General features: G+C 39.7%; 1 protein-coding gene across 5 annotated transcripts in view; it reads left to right on the top strand.

Moving 5' to 3' along the window:
* The window catches only part of lonp2 (lon peptidase 2, peroxisomal), a 52716-nt gene continuing 32010 nt past the window's right edge, over positions 1–20706 (top strand). For 2 of the 5 annotated variants that reach the window (XM_077568086.1, XM_077568085.1), the window contains exons 1-10: positions 2–406; positions 2067–2202; positions 4028–4138; positions 5136–5273; positions 5826–5957; positions 7080–7202; positions 7263–7426; positions 11075–11169; positions 16874–16992; positions 17069–17208. In XM_077568086.1, the coding sequence (XP_077424212.1) occupies positions 174–406; positions 2067–2202; positions 4028–4138; positions 5136–5273; positions 5826–5957; positions 7080–7202; positions 7263–7426; positions 11075–11169; positions 16874–16992; positions 17069–17208 (1391 nt within the window). In that variant the 5' untranslated portion in view covers positions 2–173. Of the gene's footprint in view, positions 407–2066; positions 2203–4027; positions 4139–5135; positions 5274–5825; positions 5958–7079; positions 7203–7262; positions 7427–11074; positions 11170–16873; positions 16993–17068; positions 17209–20706 lie in introns of all 5 variants that reach the window. The other 3 variants (XM_077568087.1, XM_077568088.1, XM_077568089.1) reach the window with 3 other exon arrangements.

Here is a 20706-nt window from a genome sequence, read left to right as displayed (position 1 = left end):
GAAAATAGCAAAGGAAATGATTAGACTTCTCTTGACTCATAGGTTTGACAGCTAAAGGCGACTTTGGATGTTTACAATTAGCCAGAGTTTGTGGTACTCGTCAACATAATTAACGTCACTTTGTATTGTCTACGTTCGACGGCAAGTGAATCTAATACTTACTAAAAAAAAAAATGTCCTCTTTGGGCGGAATTAAGATGCCGAGCTGTCTCCCTTTGCTTCTGACCCACGAACGGGTACTTCTTCCTGGCTCGACCGTCCGCTTAAACGTAGATACTCCTCGGAACATGCACCTGATCAAACACCGTTTGCTCAAGGGGACTTCGCTCAAAAGCACTATTATTGGAGTGATTCCCAACACCAGGGACCCTGAGAAGGACACCGACGACCTCCCCACTTTGCACAAGTAAAGTTGATAAATATTGCGTACTCCGCTTAAATATATGATCTACAGCCACAACATGATTAATATGTCTGCTGTCATGCAGAATTTTTGTAAAGGCAGTGTTTTATTATAATTTTGCAATTGGAGTGAGCTGTTGTTTCTGCTCATTACCATAGAGGTAGGACTACATTTGAAACTGCATAAACCACTAGAACATTGATCACCAACATTTTTTAAACTGAGAGCTACCCCGCTGGCACCACGTTGGTGGCCCCTGCATTTGAACAATGTGATTATTATTATTTTATTTATTCCTGATATTTTTGGCTGATTTCTTTGACTTTCTCATGATGTTACTCAAAGTGTTTATCCAGTTAACTTAAATGTTGTGAATAAACCAGTAAGTGAATCAGAAGCTTTTAAAGACATGATAATCTGCCTTTTCCCCAAATAGTTTAAAGTCATAGTAATCTTCCTGTATGTAAACCTCTGACCTGAAAGAAAGTAATGTAAAATTGCATTTAAAAAATACTTCTGTAATTATTCAGGTATTTTGTATATAGAAATACAAGTATGTATTTTTAAAAAGTGTATGTAAGCATAAAAAACTACATATCTTCATATCCAAGCCTCTTAAATATGATTTTATTTACCTGTAGTTAATAAATGGTGCTTTTTGATCACAAACATCAACACACTATAACAAAGGACAAGGACAACATCCTTACAATAAAAAAATTAATCAAATTGATAAAGAAAAAGTTCACTGCATCGATGTTAGTCTTCCTAACCTCTTGTATGACTTTCTATAACTTTATGCTTTATGTTTGTGTTTATTTTTTGTTTTTGTTTTGTAATTGAGGAATCTAGATCTGAATTGTGCAACTGTGCAACACAGTCAAGCACACAAATATAGACTTTAAACTGGCCACTAGGCCTCTCTGTTGTTTCCCTTCTTTTCTACTGGCCTGAACAATCATTGATCCACTTTTTATACTGGTTGTCCTCATTTGGGTTGTGTGGAGAAAATATGCTCTTATGTTTTTATTAAGAGCTAATTGGTGGTTGCCCAGAGCACGGAATTGTTTCTCTTTGCTTGTAATTTCTTAATTGAATAAATTATACTGCCCTTCAAAAGAACTATTCATATAAATTGCTCAGCTGGCCTGGATGTGACCTGAAATCAGGATTCTTTTTAAATTTAGGCTATCCACAGTATACAGCGGAATCTCTGGTGATGTTGGTCTAGTTCCAATTTGATGACAACACAAAATTTCTCTTTAAGAGCAGTTAAAGTTAGAATAATTTGTTTCAGAGTCAGGAAGCACATGATTTTGTGGTTATAACACATCTTACAGTCGTTCGAGATGTTCTGAATTCAAATCTCTACACCATCCTTCTTATGTGCTGTTTGTATAGTCACTTTTGACTCTGTCCTGAACAAAAAGTCTACGGAATCTGAGTAGGGTCAACGAAACAGTAGCAATGCCAAGTTGACTTTTTTTTTCCTTCTTTTTTTGATGTTTAAAAAAAAAAAAAAAATATATATATATATATATATATATATATATATATATATATATATATATATATATATATATATATTTTATTTTATTTATTTTTTTTTTTAATATTATTGCTAACTTCCTCTGACACATGACACCTCTCTCTTTGTGGGCAGGATTGGTACAGCTGGGATTGCAGTGCAAGTAGTGGGCAGTAACTGGCCAAAACCGCATTATACCATTCTCATCACTGGATTGTGCCGATTTAGTGTGTCAAGCCTGCTGACGGAACGACCCTTTGTTCTGGCAGAGGTGAATGGCTTTACATGGCATTTCTACAGTATGTACTATATATGTTCAAAACATTTTTATTTTATTTTATTTATTTTTTTTTTTTACAAACTTAAAAGTGTCCTGAACAGCACTGAGTGAACTGTTGATTAAAAATTGTGGGCTCTATTTTCGTTCCCAGTGCAAGTCTAGTGCAAAGCGGGTGACATCATGCTCGTCACCGCGGACATGTAGTGTTGTGTTAGCTAGCATATGACACAATTGGGATAGAAACTGAAAAATACTATAACAGACCAAACTCCTGCTCAGACCCCCAAAAAACTGAAAAAAACTAAGTATATTCGAGCGCACTTACTTGCACTCACCATGCATGAGTTTGACACAGAGGCAGCAATTACGCTTTAGGCCAGAGGTGACAGTCATGAGTAAAATTAAGTGACAACCTCCGCAACACAACTTTAAATTGTTAGTCAAAGGCAACATACGTAAACATAAAATGTATTCCTTATATGAAGGATTTTATTAATAAGGGAGAATTTTTTTTCCAAACCTACATGGCCCTGTGTGAAAAGTGATTGCCTCCAAACTTAATAACTGGTAGGCCACTTTTAGCAGCATCAATTATTGTTATTGTTTTTATTAAAGGCATTCAGTAGTTGATTTGTTGTTTTATTTTGGATCGTTGCCCTGCTGCAGAACCCAAGTGTGCTTCACCATCATATTTAACTGTTGGTGTGATGTTCTTTTTTTCTGGAATACTGTTGTGTATTACATTTACTCCATGCATGGGCACAGATGGCACTGGTCATTATGCTATATTTAGTATGCACTATAGGAAAATACTAACAATACTACTCCTATTATTTAAAATGTAAATTCTATGTATGCATTTTACTTTACTTTAATTACTTGTATTAATGTAAATTTGTTGTTTGCAGACAAATAGCAATTTCATCATGTAGCCATTAATTCAATTAAGTATTTTACAAAAAAAGATTTGTGCCCCAGACGCCATGTAACCAGACACACACCTTCGGAAAAGTTCAACTTTCATCTCGTCAGTCCATACAGAATGTCTTGGAAATCATCAGATGTTTATTATTTATTTATTTTTACAAAAGTAAGATGAGTCTTTATGGGTGTTTTTTTTTGTGTGTGTGTGGGGGGATCTCTTCCTCTTCCTCATTGAGTCATGAACACTGACCTCAAGTGAGGTGAGGCAGGCCAGCTGTTGTTGAGACATCCAGGATTCCTTTGTGACCTCGTGGATGAGTTGTCACTGTGCTCTAAGGGTCATTTATGTAGGTCAGACACCTCTGAGAAGGTTCACCACTGTTCCATACGTTCTCAATGTGTGGTTAATGGCCCTCACCGTGACTCGCTGGAGTCCTAAAACTTTAGGGATGACTTTGTTACTCTTTCCAGAGTACTGATAGACGTCATTTATTTCTAATCTGTTCTTGTATTTCTTTGAATAACAGCATTTTGATTCAGCTTCTTTTTTTTCTTTTTATATATCTTTGGCCGACTTTTGTCAGACAGGTTCTATTTAAGTGATTTCTTGATTGACCAAGTCTGGAGGTAATCAGATTTGGGTGTGGTCAGTGAAAATGAACTGCAAAATGAAGTCATGGTTAATAAAGGGTGGAAGTATTTTTCACACAGGGTTAGGTAGCTTTAAATATTTTTTCTCCTTAATAAATCAAATCGATACTTAAAAACTACATTGTCGTACAATTGTTTGATGATCTTCAACATTAAAATAGGAAAATATGCAAAAACAAACCAAACAACTTTTAGAACGGGGCAAATACTTTTTTGTGGCACTGTATGTCCATCTTTGCAGGTGGAACAGTTGGATAAACAAGAACAGTACACCACCCAGGCAGACGGTGTCTCAGCAGAAGATGGAGAGCTGCAGGAATTGTCCCAAAAATTCTACCAGACAGCTCTACAAGTACGTGTTGTTTTTAGGACATTGCTTTAACTGCTCAAGCAACCCCATTAATGCATCTTGATAAAGCTATAAAGATGTCTGCATAGTAGTTGTATCTGTCAAAAACCAACAGATCCACCTTTTTTTTTGGGGGGGGGTATCTGTAAAATTATGCTGTTATGCGTTAATACAGTATCTGCCTCGATCATCAGGCAATTTGGTGGTTCATTTTTGCCATGCATTACTGTTAAACGGACTGCTTTTTATATAGCGCTTTAACTGCACCATATGGTGCCCAAAGCGCTTTACAATCTAAGCCTCACATTCACCCATTTACACACACTCATACACTAGTGGTCGGCGGCTGCCATCCAGGGCACTGCCAGGTCCACTGGGAGCGAATCGGGGTTCAGTGACTTGCTCTTCGACATGATCACCAGCGGTCAGGATGAACAATGAAAGCAAGTCAATTGAATTTACAGAATAAATGCAAGTTTTTGCACATGGTCAGGATTAGGGATGTTCGATACCACTTTCTTACCGAACGATACGCAACTCTTGAGTAGTCAATGCTACTGATACCAAATACTGATAACACTAGTAAATAAAATTCCCATAAATTATATATGATTTTAAAGAAATACATACACAATATATATCCCAATATATTATTTTTCCTGACAATTGCATGAAGTTAATGGCAACTTTGTATTCATATAATTTTAAATTTCTTGTCCCTGATTATAAAACAGCCGCAGGAGGGCGGCCGATAATGGGATCGGTCACCGCCGTGAGTACCGATACCTTAAAATAAGACTGTATTGGCACTGATACCGATACATACATCGGTGACTACCGATACTAGGTATCGGTAGTCACCGATCATAGTCAGGATGATACCACCTCTGCCTTAATTTGAGCCAGGAAAAACTGATATTAGAACAGTTCCAGTGGTACAGAGCCTCTCTCCAAATCGTTCTGCTCCGTATTAATAGATGATGTTTCCCATTTTCTCCAGCTTCTTCTCCACTGTGCCTCAAAGTTGTTCAAGGGACAGGGTCAGATCATTATTCACCGTTTCCCACAACTTTTTTTCTGCCGCACCGGGCCACTTCGCACGCAGTTTGTAGGCCTGGGAGTCTCTGCTCACCCACAGGTCGGGTAATATGGTTGGGTTCCACTTCTAATGTTTTTTTTCCACCGCTTGTTCTGTGCTTGAGTTTTCTTCTTCTATGACAGGAGTGCTGATGCTCTCCAAGCTATGGTTTTTGTCCAGTTGTTGAACTTCATTCGACTCATTTGCCCCCTTCCGCAGGAAGTAGTCATTGCGAAGCCCCTGTCTCTCTTCTCTCAAGCGCCTTTTCTTTCCCTGGTGAATTCTCAGACCCCGAAAAGATGTTACCTTACTTCATCCGCAGCTACATATCTGATATTAAGATATGGGATGTGTGATTTTACTAATTGCCAGTGTATATCCTGAAACCAAATTGTCACTGGTCATAAACCTTTCTCCTTTTTTTTGTACAGATTTGGACATTTGTCAAGTAATTTGTCATTCAGGTGGTCTTTAGACAACATTAGCAAGCTCAAAGGTGTACTGTATTGACAGCAGCAATATACTATAATGGATTGGATTATATACATTTAAAGATGCTTAACTGTGGTAGTAGTTCTAATAATCAGGGTGTGTGTGTATGCGTGTGTGTAGTTGTTAGGTATGCTGGACCTGTCTGTTCCAGTTGTGGCCAAATTCAGACGCCTTTTGGACAGCCTTCCCAAGGAAACTCTACCTGACGTAGTTGCTTCCATGATACGCACTTCAAACAAGGAGAAATTACAGGTGAGGTGACTCCTGGATGTACAAATTTACCATTAATATTACTTATAGGGCGGCACGGTGACTGACTGGTTAGCACGTCCGCCTCCCAGTGCTGGGGACGTGAGACCAAGTGCAGGCTTTGGCCTTCCTGGGTGGAGTTTACATGTTCTCCCCGAGTTCTCCGGTTTCCTCCCACATCCCGAAAAATATGTATGGTAGGTTAATTGAAGTGTCTAAATCAGGGGTGAAGTCCTGTCCTGGAGATCCCCTATCTAGCCTGTTTTCCAGGTTTCTCTCCACCAACACACCTGATTCATGATCAGGCTCGTTATCAGGCTTCTGCTAAACTTGCTGATGAGCTGATAATTGGATTCACCTGTGTTGGACGAGGGAGACATGGAAAACGGGCTGGATAGGAGCTCTCGGGGATCAGACTTGGGCACCTCTGGTCTAAATTGTCCCTGGGTGTGATTGTGAGTGTGGATGGTTTTTCATCATGTGTGCCCTGTGATTGGCTGGCAACAAATTCAGGGTGTACTCTGCCTACTGCCTGAAGCCAGCTGGGATAGGCTCCAGCACCCATGCAACCCTAGTGAGGAATAAGCGGTTTGGAATAGATATATAGATATTAATTACATCCAACCTTTTTTTTATATAGCACTTGTGCTTATTAGGGTCCAGCCTCTCACCCTGGACTAATTTCTAGTCAAGTCGCAGGGCACATATGAATGACCATTCACTTTCACATTCACATCTATGGATAATTTGGAGTCTTAAATGATTCTGAAACTATGTTTTTGTAATGTGGAAATAAGCCATAGTATTTGGAGAAAATACACACAAACAAAGATGACCACAGTGCTGCCAATTCAATTAAGTTCTATTGGAGAACTTGCATGTTTTGGCATTTATTTGTAAGGTTTTTATAGATTAAAAAAAAAAAAAAAACGACAAAATTAAATGAGAAAATGATTGGTTTAAGAGACACAAATATTGGGTAGGGCCAGGAAGACGGGATTGGTAGCGGAGAGATACACAGCAAGCAGAAATGACTCATAAAGAAGAAAATTGTATGATAATCCTCAATATTTAAATCTAGCCACTGGTGCACAATAATGTTTGTAACTGAACTTTGCCATAAAGGTACTTGATGCTGTTAGCTTGGAGGAGCGTTTTAAGAAAACATTGCCCATGCTGACCAGACAGATAGAAGGACTTAAACTGCTGCAGAAAACTAGGAAAATAATGCCTGCCCCGGAAAAGAAGGTAAAAAGCATATCATTATCTGCAATCAAGAATGTTTTTATAAACCACTTGTCTTCCTAGGTGCTATCTGTGCGCAAAGGTGTGGTGTTTCCGGGCCGACAATTCAATCTGAATGAGGAAGATGACGAAGATGATGGTGATGATACAGCGTCCCTGGAGAGGAAGGTTCATGTGGCTAACATGCCAGACGCAGCTCTCCGAGTTTGTTTAAAAGAGCTCAAAAGGTAAATCTGTCATTATAGCAAGTTTTAAACGCTGCGTTCAGACTACAGGCAAATCTGACTCCAATCGGATTCCTCCTCAAATCTAATTTTTTGGGCTGACTGTCCAGACTGTTTTTTAGCAAGTGTCCAAATCTGATCTGGCCGTGTTAAGACTGAGCCACATTATTGACCCATCTGACAGGTTGCAGGAGCAACGACGTTGAACGAAGGCAGCACCCAGCGCGTGTAGTGTGTGACGCTGTTTACCACTCCGTACTTCCCGTTCCTCGCAAGCGCATTCAGCGGTTTTCTTTTATTTATTTATTTTCTTTTTTTAACGAGCATATGTCTTTGACTACGGCCGGGCACTTATTCGCTATTTCCGGTTGCACGTGAAGGACTAACGGGGTAGCGAGACCGGCTTCAGCGTAAGTAACGTAAACTGTCACTGTATTTCCAGTTGAGCATGAGCAGAGCTGATGGGCCAGTGGAGCCGTCAAGGCATTTGACTGCTGAGCATGCGAGAAACCAGCCGGTCAGCAAACCGATTGGATATTGACATTGTTTTTTGCACACGTAGAGTGACGTCACGGACAGTCAAATCAAAGCCGTGAGTGTTTTGAGCTGGTCAGACTAAGATGCATCTTGTCCAAATCGGATATGAAACTACCTCCCACATGTGGTTTCAATCCGTCCCGCAAAAATCTGATTTAATGTGCTTTGACTGGGCTAAAAATCGGATTTGGGCTGCCATTCTGAACAAGGCCAAATAACCCCCACACAGCGATGTGTTTCCACTCATGAAATCAAACTGTAAATCTTTGGATTGAATACCCCCCAAACAGATTTTGAACACTTGAAGCACTATATTTCTATATTGATCCCTGCTAAACGCCCTAAGGCCTATTTTTTATTTAGTTTAGTCGGTCTTAAATTCATACTGTAATTGCATATTTCATTATTTAAAATTTCAGATAAGTTATTTCTAAGTTAGCTCCATTACATATAACCTAGTTACTGACAAATAATTACACCGAGGATAGCCTTGAACACCCCAGGCTGCCTGCCTCTAAAACTAATTATTCTAAATGTAAGTGATATCAGTGGAGAGTTTTGTTTTGGCAGTCCACCAGATCTGAGGACCTTTCATTGTATAGGAATATTTCTGGTAACAAAGTTGATATTCAGGCTACACCTGTTATGAATAGTTCCAGCCAGAGGCAGTTGGTGCTGTCCATTTTGATTTGAAGTAGAATTAATTCAGATGCATGCTGTGTGTACAATTTATGCGCTACAATACCTTCATGTTTTGTTCAGAATCAGCTACTTATCACAAATAACTGACACAACTTCTTTCTAATTTATCCCTGCAGTGGCAGGGCAGTTTTTATTTATTTATTTATTTACACAGTCAGACGCTGCTTCATAGATTGGGTTGTGCTACTGCGCAAAACTGGACGGCTATTGGATAACTGATGGGCTTGTAGGGATGCAGCTATTGAGTATTTTAGTATTTGAGTATCCTACTGAAAATTCTATCAAATAATCAAATATTTGGGTAAATATATTTTTACTTGATTAAAGAGCAATTCTAAAAACAAACAAAAACATTTTACTTAATAATTAATGACCATCTTAAATTCACATTGCTCATGGCTATATATATATATATATATATATATATATATATATAATTCATTTTTTTGGTGCAATTTCAAACACAAATATGCATTTCATTTCAAAACACAAGGCATCCATTAAAAAAAAGGCATTAATGGCCTTAATGCAACATTACTCGAGTAGGGAATATTTTAGCAAGGGAAATATTTAATTAGGTTCAATTGCTTCATATTTATGCAACGAGGTTCTAGAGCAATATTTAACAAAGAAGAAAATCCAATTATGTCCAGGATACATATGGTGTATTCTAGATTTTTGTGAATATTCATTTATGCCACATAAACGTCTCCCATTACTCCATAGTGACAAATATCTACACATTTTGAGCTGTTGGAAATGCTGTTCTTCCATTGCCTACTAGAATTAAAGACAGTCCTTAACAAAGACAGTAGAGGAATACAGCCGTATGGAGTGCCAACAAATGCAGCCGCTATCTTTTGACAGATTGTTTGATAGATAGTCTGAGCATGTAAACTGAATGCTAAACGAACATCAGACATACAGCTTAACGTTTAGCCGCTCACATCAAGTGTAGTAATGTAGATGATGGTGGTGCCACCTTAGTCTCGCCAACATTTACTTGCTTTGTCAATGGCAGAGTGCATGTTTGTTAACTTGGCGATTTAATGAGTGTGTTTAAGCTTTTCTTATCTTTTCGAATTGTTCTAGAATAGAAGTGTCGGCGAATTGCTGTTCACAGCGGCCTTGCACTGTGCATTATTTGTAAGACACGTTGTGAATATTCACATACCACTTCCTGCAGCACTTAAAAAATAAAAGTCTACACATTCCAGCTGTCAAGGCATATTTATTGTGACGAGGTGCAACAACAGCGCATTTTTCTTTTGTTGATGACACAATGCTGTAGTGTTTTTTAATCCCTGCGTAAGCGCAGTGTCAATATGTCCATTTGTCTCACACAATCCACATTTTGACACGAAAACTGCAATACGAGACCTCTTACTTTGAGCCTTGTATCCAGTCACGTAGTCTGAGTCATGTCTTTTTAAAAACCTGCTGTGAAGAGAAAGGCTGGCGATGAGAACAGCTAGTTTGAAGAAAAACAGGAGACTCAATGTTTTTACTTGGTTGAGCACAGGGGCAGCCCGTCTTGAATGCCCAGAAAGTTGTGGTGCTCAAGAAATCAGACGTCATTGCTCAACTAGACATGCTGACGAGTATGCAAAGCATTAAGTAGATGAGAGAGAGGCCCGGCCACCAATCTTGTCCATGTTCTCAAGAACTACTCTCCCTTTTTTTTTATACTTGATACCCAGACTCTATTTTCAGCAGGCCCCACATATTTCCAGTTTGAGCCCATAAAGTATGACATTTAATATTAATACATTGATGGCCTTTAACAAGACAATATTGCCATAGAATATTAATTGGCCTACATTTTATTGAAACTGTACATAATTTCATCACCTCAAACAGCCACAGATTCGCCCCTCTGACCACCACCAAACATTTGCACCTTCCATACACCAGTGTGAGTAGCATTGGAGGCAATGTGTGTGAAGTGTCTTACCCAAGGACACAATGACACATGACTTGGGGAGAGCGAGGATCGAACAGCTGACCTTCTGGTTACTGAACGGCCGTCTCTACACCCTGAGCCACAGCCGCCCTCTTAAGTCCTTTATTTTGGCTATCAACAGTCACTGAAAAGCCAGCCAATGACTACAGTTGGATCGTGTAGCAATGTGTGCTTCTCAATATTTTTAACAATAAATTAAATTTGAATTATTTAATTGAATCAAGGTTGATTTTAATTCTCTGCGAGACACTGTTTGTGTGTGCTAAGAGTGGACATGTTTTCGAGGCAGAAAACACTGACTAGACAATGTGCGTCACTGAGTTTGAAACTGATAAAATTATCAACATTTTATTAGTACTGCTTACTCCAGTCCAAACCCTGATTATGTGATTATTGAATTAGTCCTTGTTAATTAAAAAAAGATGTTTCAAATTTTCATCTTGATGTAGATTGAAGAAGATGCCGCAGTCTATGCCTGAATATGCCCTCACTCGAAATTACTTGGACTTAATGGTAGAGCTTCCATGGAGCAAATACAGCAAAGGTAAGTCACACTTTAATTATCGCCATTGCTTGCTTTAAAAAAAAAAAATCTAGTGAGAACGCCTTTTTTTGGCGATGTAATTTTTTATGAAATATTAGGTATTTTGCTGGTTATTTTTGTAATGGAGAAGTAAAACGTCCAGTTCAGTAAAACCCCGCCTCTCCCCGTGTGGTTTGCCGCGCCCCTGGCGAGCCGGCTGCAGCCTGCTGCTGGATTTCTGCGTTTGGCCACGCACGCCATCAATTCTTAATAATAATAATAATAAATTGAATTTATCAGCGCCTTTCATGACACCCAAGGACGCTTTACAGGGCAGAGTAAACTAAACTAAGACAATTAAAAGCAAACCCAAAAATTAGGGCACAGAAAAAATAATAAAAAAGGCATCAAATCAAAACGGTAAAAGTAAGAACTAGCAGGAAACGTTAAGTGGAGTAGTCCGAGGTGTGTTTTGAGTCTTGATTTGAAGGAGGCAAGAGAGTCACTGGCTCTGCCAACCATGGTGCTGAGGTGAGCTGGGGGGACTGGTGGAGGAGGATCTGAGCCAGCGAGCAGGGATGGACACTTGAAGGAGATCAGACAGGTAGGGAGGGGCAAGGTTGTGAATGGCCATGTAGCTAAACAGAAGAAGTTTGTAACTGATGCGATGTTTCACAGGGAGCCAGTCGAGGTACTGGAGAACAGGGGTGATGTGGCAGTATGTCAGTAGGTTTGTGTAATGATACTGGCGGCAGAGTTTTGGACCAGTTGGATTTTATGGTGAGACTTTTGGGGAAGGCCAAAGAGGAGGGAGTTGCAATAATCTAAACAGAAGGTGACGAGGCTGTGAACAAGAATGGCGTTGGTGTGGGGGGTGAGGGAGGGGCGGAGTCTGTTGATGTTACAAAAGTGGAAGTAGGCAGTGCTGTAGTGGTGTAAATGTGTGAATGAAGGAGAGTGAGCTGTCGAGGATGACACCTAGACTCTTTACCTGGGGGGAGGGAAAACTGTGTAGCTGTCGAAGGTCAGGAACCCTGTTGACTTTGGAGAGGTTGGATTTGGTGCCAAGAAAGGGAGACTTATGTTTTATTGCAATTTAGTTTGAGGAAGTTTGCGGTGAACCAGGTTTTTATTTCAGAGAGGCAAGAGGTGAGGGAAGGAGGTGGGAGTGTGGAGTTGGGTTTACAAGAGAGGTAGAGCTCGGTGTCATCCGCAAAACAGTGGAAGTGGATATTGAATTTGCAGAAGATGTTGCAGAGGAGCAAGAGATAAATGATGAAGAGGAGGGGTTCAATTCCAGAAGAGAGTGGAGTGAATGATGGCAGAAATAACGGGGAGAAGGGAGACAGCATTTGACAAGGGTGGTGGGGAGTGGATCAAGTTGACAGGCTGTGGACTTTGATTTACTTATGAGTTCGGAAATTTCAGGGCTGGTAGGGAGAAGAAAACTGGAGAAGAGGTAACGGGGGGAAGGGGCTTCAGATATGGGGGGGGGGGGATTGCAGTGGAGTTGCGGGTGGATCGTGTGAATTTTCTAGTTGAAGTAGTCCAGCATGGAAGTGCAGGTGTCCGTAGAATACAAGTGGGGATGTAGCGAGTAGGGTGGCTGGGTGAGTCTGTTCAGGACGAAGAAGAGGGTTCTTGAGTTTCCCTTGTTGGATGAGATGAGGCCGGAGTAATAACTGTTTTTTGTGTGTTTCAAATCTTTATTGAAACAAAACGGCTCCTTGCCGCAAGAAATTGTGGAGGAAAGGAGGAGAGGAGAGAAGAAGGAGAAAAAAAACCTGAGCTGGTTGCAAGCCGGTTACCTGCTGCTTACAGGGCGAACACGCTAACCACTACACTATTTGTTCAGTTAGGTACTGCAGCGCAAAGGTTTTACTTGTAGTTTACACAAGTGTCAAAGTGAGATTTTAAGAAGGCCAATTGTCATTGCACTTTGGCATTGCAAATGTGAAGGACAATTGATTGCTTTGAATTAATTTGGACAGAATGTTTACTGATAAAAGCTACTTTTGTCACTATCCCCTGGAGGTGGAGGAGTGGGCGTGTGTTAAGTCCGCAAAGGCGGTGCGGGGCTGGGTCTGTACCTAATGACGTCAAACAGTGACAACAACTCGTTTTCTCAGGTTGGAAGGGGCTGGTGCTTGGAGAACAGAATGACCGTTTAGAGGAAAAAAACACCACTTCGGTAATGTTTTTGATGAGGAATCAACATTTTAACATGGCTAAAAAGCTCCAAGGAGTTGATTTTTCATCCTGTCTTGACTTGCTTTGCTTTGCAGTAATTCCATGAAACTTTATTGTTGTCATTTTTTTGTTCAAAGCAACTCCAAACATTGGCAGATTTTGAAAGTGAGTATGGCTCCAAGGAAGTTGGACAAATGTCTGTGCGGAAACACGGTAGTGGCTAAACAACATTGATTCCAGGTGCCACAAATACAGTATGGTTTTAAAATGATATGCTATAGTTTGGAGGCAGACATTTTTGTCTTGATGTGAGTCAGTGGAAAAAGACCAAAAGGACCAGACAAAAATATATTGTAGCAAAACTTAATAGTAATCAAGTTACATTACTTAAGATACATTTCTAATTAATTTTTTAACAGGTAAATTTTATCTGCATCACAATACATTTTTAACCCTCCCAACCCTGGAAGTGAATGACGGAGTTAGTTGTGTAGCATATAAGATCCAGCTGTAAATACTTGGGGATAAAAGCTGATCTCTTGTCTCATATTCATCTTTTGATGTCAAGCCCAAATATTTTCAGTCTACAGCACAAATAAAGGAAATGTCCTCTCTGTTCCAATACGTTTGGAGGAGAGTATGTGTACAGAACACCTGGTAATCAGTGGCTCATATTTTGTTAAACATTTTACATGGATTTTTCTAAGGCTGGAAAGTCTTGACGTTGAAGTCCAAACCCCAATTAAGGTTCCAATTCCAATTAAGTTGGGAGGTTTTATAAAATGTTAATAAAAGCAGGACCCTCTTCTTCTTTTTTTCCTTTAGGCTTTTTCCTTCAGGAGTCGCCACAGTACAGTACTGCTAAGTTAACAAGTACTTAGAAGGGTGAGAACTGTGTGGTGGGTTCTTTAATGGCTCTAAAGATAATTTGAGCCCATATATATTGATAAAAATGGTCATAACAACCAATAAAAGTTTAAATACAGTCTAATGTGACCATTCGACACGAAAGTGATCAGAATGACGCACGCCATAACTATGGCATCCTACATTGTAGCAAAAGCAAACGTCGTCAGTAGTCTGAATACTGTGGTGTTTTGTAATCCAAACAGAAGTAGTCTTCAATTCCAGGATCTCTTTCTTTTTTCTATTTCTACTTTTAATTCAAATAAATGCATTCATGCACTAGAGCAGTGGTTTTCAACCGCAGTCCTATCCAGCCTGTTTTCCATGTCTCCCACAAGCAATACAGATGTTTCAAACGATCAGCTAATCAGCAAGCTCTGCATGAAGGCTGATAACGATCCTTAGCTGTGTTGTCTGGGGTGACATGGAAAACAGGCTGGATGGGGATACTCGAGGACCGGGGCTGAGAATTAGTTAGCCAAGTAACTCCAACCAGAGCAGATTGACAGCAAGTCGGATTGAGTGTAATTGAAAGTTGTGAAATGCTGCAATTACTTGTATGTAGGCTAATGTAATAATGTATTGTAAATAATGTAATGTTTTGATCACTCCTCGATGTCGTCAATTTCATGCAACAAAGTACACTCCACTTAAAGCGTCACAAATGAACTGTCAGTTGCAGAACATCACCACAAATTTTCACTTTATGCTCTTTTAAGTGGGATGAAGTTAAATCAAATATGAGCTATAAAAGATGAAACTTGAAGATGAAAAATGACCGTGATGGTCCTCCCAAAGCTAGTCTCCCTACCCCAAAATGCACACAGCACATATTGAGTGACTTGTAAATACTTACAATATACTAAAGTACTAAATAAATACTAAAATAAATGAATAAATAAATACTAAAACTGTAAAACCACTACTGTACAGTAGTGTTGTGTTTAGAGCTGGGTATCTTTGTGAACCTGGGGATACGATTCAATACGATTTTACACAATACGATACAGTACAGTAATAAAAAAGTATGGCCTTACTCCTGCTTAGTTTATTTTGAACACAAACATCCATATACTTCCTAATGCAGTAATATAACCTTGTTTAAACAAGAAAATAACAACTAAATAAAATAAAAATGTTAACTATACTTATCTTTGATCAAAAACATTAGTATACGGTAGGTAGTCTTGAAAAATTGAAAACTATATCTAGATCTAGATGATTTTTATTTTGTGCAACCACTTGATGATGAGTAAATTCTGCACATTTTTTTAGTGTAGGTCCGGCTTTCTCACTCCTGGTCCTTGAGGACCAGAGTCCTATAGGTTTTAGGTGTTTCCGTCCTCCAACACAGCTGATTCTAAAGATCAGGATCGTTATCAGGCATCTGCAGAACTTATTGATGACCGCATTATATGAGTCAGCTGTGTTAGAGGATGGTAACCTCTACAACTTGCAGGGCTCTGGCTCTCGGGAGTGAGGACGCCTAGTGTAAGTTAAATGGCATCACATCCAAAGTGAGAGAATATTTGCAAAAAACAATAATGTTCATCAATTTTAACAATAAATGTATATTTGAATATAGACCGAAAAGGAATTGCAAATCATTGTATTCTGTATTTACCTTTTACACAACATCCTAACTTCATTAGAATTGGAGTTTGTAAGTTGTTTCCATCTGTCACAAATGCAAAACTCAAGCCTTTCCTGAGTAAGTCCGTGTGACTTATTGTGAAATTCTCTAAAAACATATCCTTATTTGACCGGAGAGAGTACCTTGCAAGCAGCAGGGCACCGGCTGCATATCCTCCTGTCTTCCAAATTGCTGTAGAGGCTCCTCATGTGCTGAGTAGCTGCACAAAAACATGCTCTGGAAATTAAATTAATGAAGAGGACTAAATTCGAATATGCGCTTTATTGGCTTAGCCTGATTTTTTTTTTATAGTTTTTTTTTGTTTTTTGTAACGTGGCTTGCACATACCCTGAGTATTAACATCTTGCTGTGTGTTTGAGAAGCGACAACCACAATTGCTCTCTCATTCTCTTTCAAAACAAGCATTGCAAAAAAGCTACTTTAAAGTTGTTGTTGATTGATTTAGTTCTTCAGGGACGTAATTTCTGTTCAGTTCTGCAGTTATTGTAGTTTCCTCAAAGTTATTTGGCTTTTCATCGAGACTTGGGGTGGAAATTAAGGACAATGTTTAATCCTAAACTAAATCCTTAAATAGGCAAATATATTGTATTTATTACTCCATTAAAGAAAGAATGTAGATTACAAATGTAGTCATTGCCAATTGTTGAACACATCAGAAGAGATTTTAATTTTTTTCCCAAGCTTAGTGGGTTATTCTTTGGCCCATGATGCCACACGCCTTAAAAGGTTTATGAAAAGCACTTAAGTAGTTTCACAAAATTCTGCAAATAATAAACATTTGGTCAACTGTGTGGAATTAATTGTTTATTAATTCTGTTTGAAGTAATTGAGGCACAATTAAGTGTAACGCTGCATTACTAGAATGTGCCCGAATCTCTATATTTTCATCTGAGAAGTTTTTTTTTAAGTTATTTTTTGCAGTTCTACTTTATCACAAAATGTTTGTGTCATCATGCAATCCCACAATCTCCACAGACTGCTTAAATATCCAAGCCGCCCGGACATTGTTGGATAATGACCACTACGCAATGGACAAGCTAAAAAGACGAGTGCTGGAGTACCTGGCTGTGAGACAGCTAAAAGCTTCGCTTAAGGTTCCACTAGTAGATGACTTGATACTTTACGTTCTATTTAGACAATAAAATATGACAAGATTGGATTTGTCATCAGGGCCCGATCCTGTGCTTTGTGGGACCACCAGGAGTGGGTAAGACCAGTGTGGGGCGCTCCATCGCCAAGACTCTGGGCAGAGAGTTCCACCGCATCGCTCTTGGGGGTGTTTGTGACCAGTCGGACATCCGAGGACACAGGTAGGGTGGACCTCGGCTATTCGGAGGGTCTAGGAACAGAGCTTGATTGCAAATAATGAATTCACATGACTAATTGACACCCTCCTTAAAGTGACTAAAATAAACCACGTTGTTTGATTTCGTCTCCAGGCAGTGTGGCTACTGTTTCCCGTTTCGTTCCGCTACACTGTGTTACTAGCCACTCAGCATTTTCACCAGATCGAATTTCAGATGATTAAAGTTTTTGTTGGTGCTGGTTAAACTGTACTGAGCACCTTTCTACTGTTGGGGGTGAAGGCATATGTCTGTATTATATCATCCATCTTTCATCATGTCTTCATGACTGGTCTTCCATGCGTATTTTATAAGTGAAATAACATTGTGTCTTCACATATATGTTATGATGTGATAACAGTTGAAAAAAAATAAAAATAAAAATAAAAAGTGGGTGGTTGTTTGTTAGGACAAATATTTACACATACACCTACTCATTAGATCATTTGAGAGTCTCCATTTGAAGCGTAAACACAGTGCAGGCACTGCGATCATGTTTCTGTGGCATGGTTATGTTTGCTTTGCAGTTGTGCAGAGCAGAAGTACTAGAGATTGATTTCCCTGCAAGCCTGGTATTTGAAAGCAAAGCCTGTTAAATAAGAACATCTGTTTGGCATAGCACTGCACATAAGATAAAGACTTTTCAAAGTCCTATTTACAGTACAGTATATGAAGACGACCACCGGTAATGAATACTTCAATGTGCGCATTATTGTTCGATCCTTTGAAGGGAAAACAAAAATAAATTTTACTTTGCTAAATTGCTTGTTTACAAATAGTTGGGTGATGCCTGACCACTCATCGAGTATAAAATTGCACAACATTTTTGGAGCTCCCTATTTTAAAAAAAATGTTAGATCAACCTTTTTCAATTTGTATTAATTAAAACGCCTTAATTCGTCTGAAGAGTCCGCATTAAATCACTTTACGATTTTGGATGGTGTTTGAGGCATTGTTTTTTTAGACAAAGTGTTCATCTTTAAAAGCGCTTTAAAACATCTCAAAAGCAGATTGAAAATTCACAAACTCAATTTTCAGCTCTTTTTAGTGACTGAGACGTTTAGCAATGCATTTTGCTCTTGAGTACACTGTAATCTCTTGTGTATGTGACACTATTAGTGCTGTTTCTGAATAAATATGGATGAACTGGGTCTTAAGGTGGAAGATTCATATTGTCATTCCAAATGGGGTAGATGCCACGGACTTGCACCCCCCACCCCTGCACCCCCCAACTGCGCGCTCTTGCCAATGGAAGGCTTTTCAACTCTCTGAAATGCTTCGGACAACTGAGACAGACACACTACAAACTCGCACCCGTCGAAGGGAACGCACAACCGAGGAGCACAAAGGCAGAAGCGCAAGAACTGGGACGCGGCCCACAACAGGAAACAGAAACAAAGCTGATGTGGGAAAACCAGGAAGTCGGAAGTCCCGCCTCCTCCGTGGCATATACCCCATTCACATGCCAAGATATGGACATGGCATGTATGATATGGTATTATTGAGGTTTATGTGAATGGGGATAGTTTTAAGAAGATCAATCTGTCCATTACAGGAAAGCTCATATGTTTTTAATCATGTGTAAAGTATACACATGATTAACATACACATACGCAGATACAATTCACAAAGAGAGTGAAATAAGTCAAACACTAGACTATGAGAGTGGCTACATAGGCTGTGCAGATTGTTTGAAGTTGTTAAAGAAGAAAAAAAGCCAGCTATATGTTCTCTTTACCAAAAAATCTAATTTGCTATGTATCTTTCTACAACGTCCTTCATTGCTACATGTTCTTGTCTTGTTTATCAAAATGTCCCCGTTGTGATCATAAAGGTAGCTATTCTTCTTACCCTCTTTACAAGAAAAATTGTGGAATTCGACAACAGTACGGTGTGTTGGCAAGACAAGCCCGGAAAGTATTATTTGAAGGAAGGATGGAGGGATGGATTGATTGATTGATTTCTGTTTGTGCAGATTACTGTTTGTGTAGCCTGGTACCAAATGACCGGTGGTTGGGGACCACTGCTTTAAAGCAGAAATAAAAGTAGGACTTGTAGAAATGGAAATGCCTTTTTGAAATAGTAGTAGTTTAAGAAAAAATAAAATCACTATTCTGGACAAATATAGTCTCTGTGCTGTGTGGTGCAGCAGTTTTGGTTAGCAGTGGAGTTTAAATGGACTCAGCAGTTAACTATTTAATTCATTATTTTGTTTTAGTGTCATAACCCGCTTTTTCCTGAATGGAAAACAGATGTGTCTACTTGATTTGGGAGTTTTAATTCTCGACAGCATCCCATGAATAGACACCATGGCCAAGTTAGTTGTCAGATGTACCGTATCATGGTAAAAAGGCCATAATCATCAAAAAGTGGTGATTCTGATTTTCACACTAATATAACACTGGATAACTTTTTTTTTTACGAGTGCCAAAGATATTTTAATGGTTTCTAGTTAATTTTAGGACTATTTTGAGTCTGAAAATGAGAATCTATTTTTTTTAATTGGCTCTAGTTTTTTTAAATACTGTATAAATATTTTACAATTAATTTATTGATTGTTATTGTTCTTTGAGGTCACCTGTTTTTTTCCCCATTTGTTTACTGCTAATACTGCCTATTTTATTCATCCATCCATTCATTTTCTACCACTTATCTGGGGTCGGGTCGCAGGGGCAGCAGCTATAGTAGGGAAGCCCAGACTTCCCGCTCCCCGGCCACTTCAACCAGCTACTCCGGCGGAATCCCAAGGCGTTCCCAGGCCAGCCGAGAGAAAGAGTCTCTCCAGCGTGTCCTGGGTCGTCCCTGAGGCCTCCCGCCGGTGAGACATGCCAAGAACACCTCTCCAGGGAGGTGTCCAGGAGGCATCCTAACCAGATGCCCAAGCCACCTCAACTGGCTCCTCTCAATGCAAAGTAGCAGCGCCTCTAAGGGAGAGGCCGGACACCCTGCGGAGGAAACTCATTTTGGCCGCTTGTATCCGGGATTTTTTTCTTTCGGTCACGACCCAGCTCGTGACCATAGGTGAGGGTAGAAACGTAGATTGACTGGTAAATCAAGAGGTTCGCCTTTCTTAAAAAGGGGGACCATCACCCCTGTCTGTCAGAGACACTGTCCCCAATGTCCATGCGATGTTGTAGAGACATGTCAACCACGACAGCCCCACAACATCCAGCGTCTTTAGGAACTCCGGGTGGATCTTATCCACCCCCGGGCCTTGCCACGGTGGAGCTTTCCAACCACCTCAGTAACTTCGACCCCAGAGATAGGAGAGCCCACCTCAGAGTTCCCAAACTCTGCTTTCTCAAAGGAAGGCATGTCGGTGGTATTGGGTCTTCAGAGTATTCTCCCCGCTGACTCATGACGTCCCGAGTCGAGGTCAGCAGCAGCCCATCTCCACTATATTGTACACAGTGTTAATGGTGCACTGTTTTCCTCTCCTGAGACGCCGGATGGTGCGCCAGAATT

Source organism: Vanacampus margaritifer, chromosome 6, assembly GCF_051991255.1.
Source record: "Vanacampus margaritifer isolate UIUO_Vmar chromosome 6, RoL_Vmar_1.0, whole genome shotgun sequence".
Lineage (NCBI taxonomy): Eukaryota > Metazoa > Chordata > Actinopteri > Syngnathiformes > Syngnathidae > Vanacampus > Vanacampus margaritifer.
Note: the sequence above shows the minus strand (reverse complement) of the source record. Positions and strands in the feature narration are given on the sequence as shown.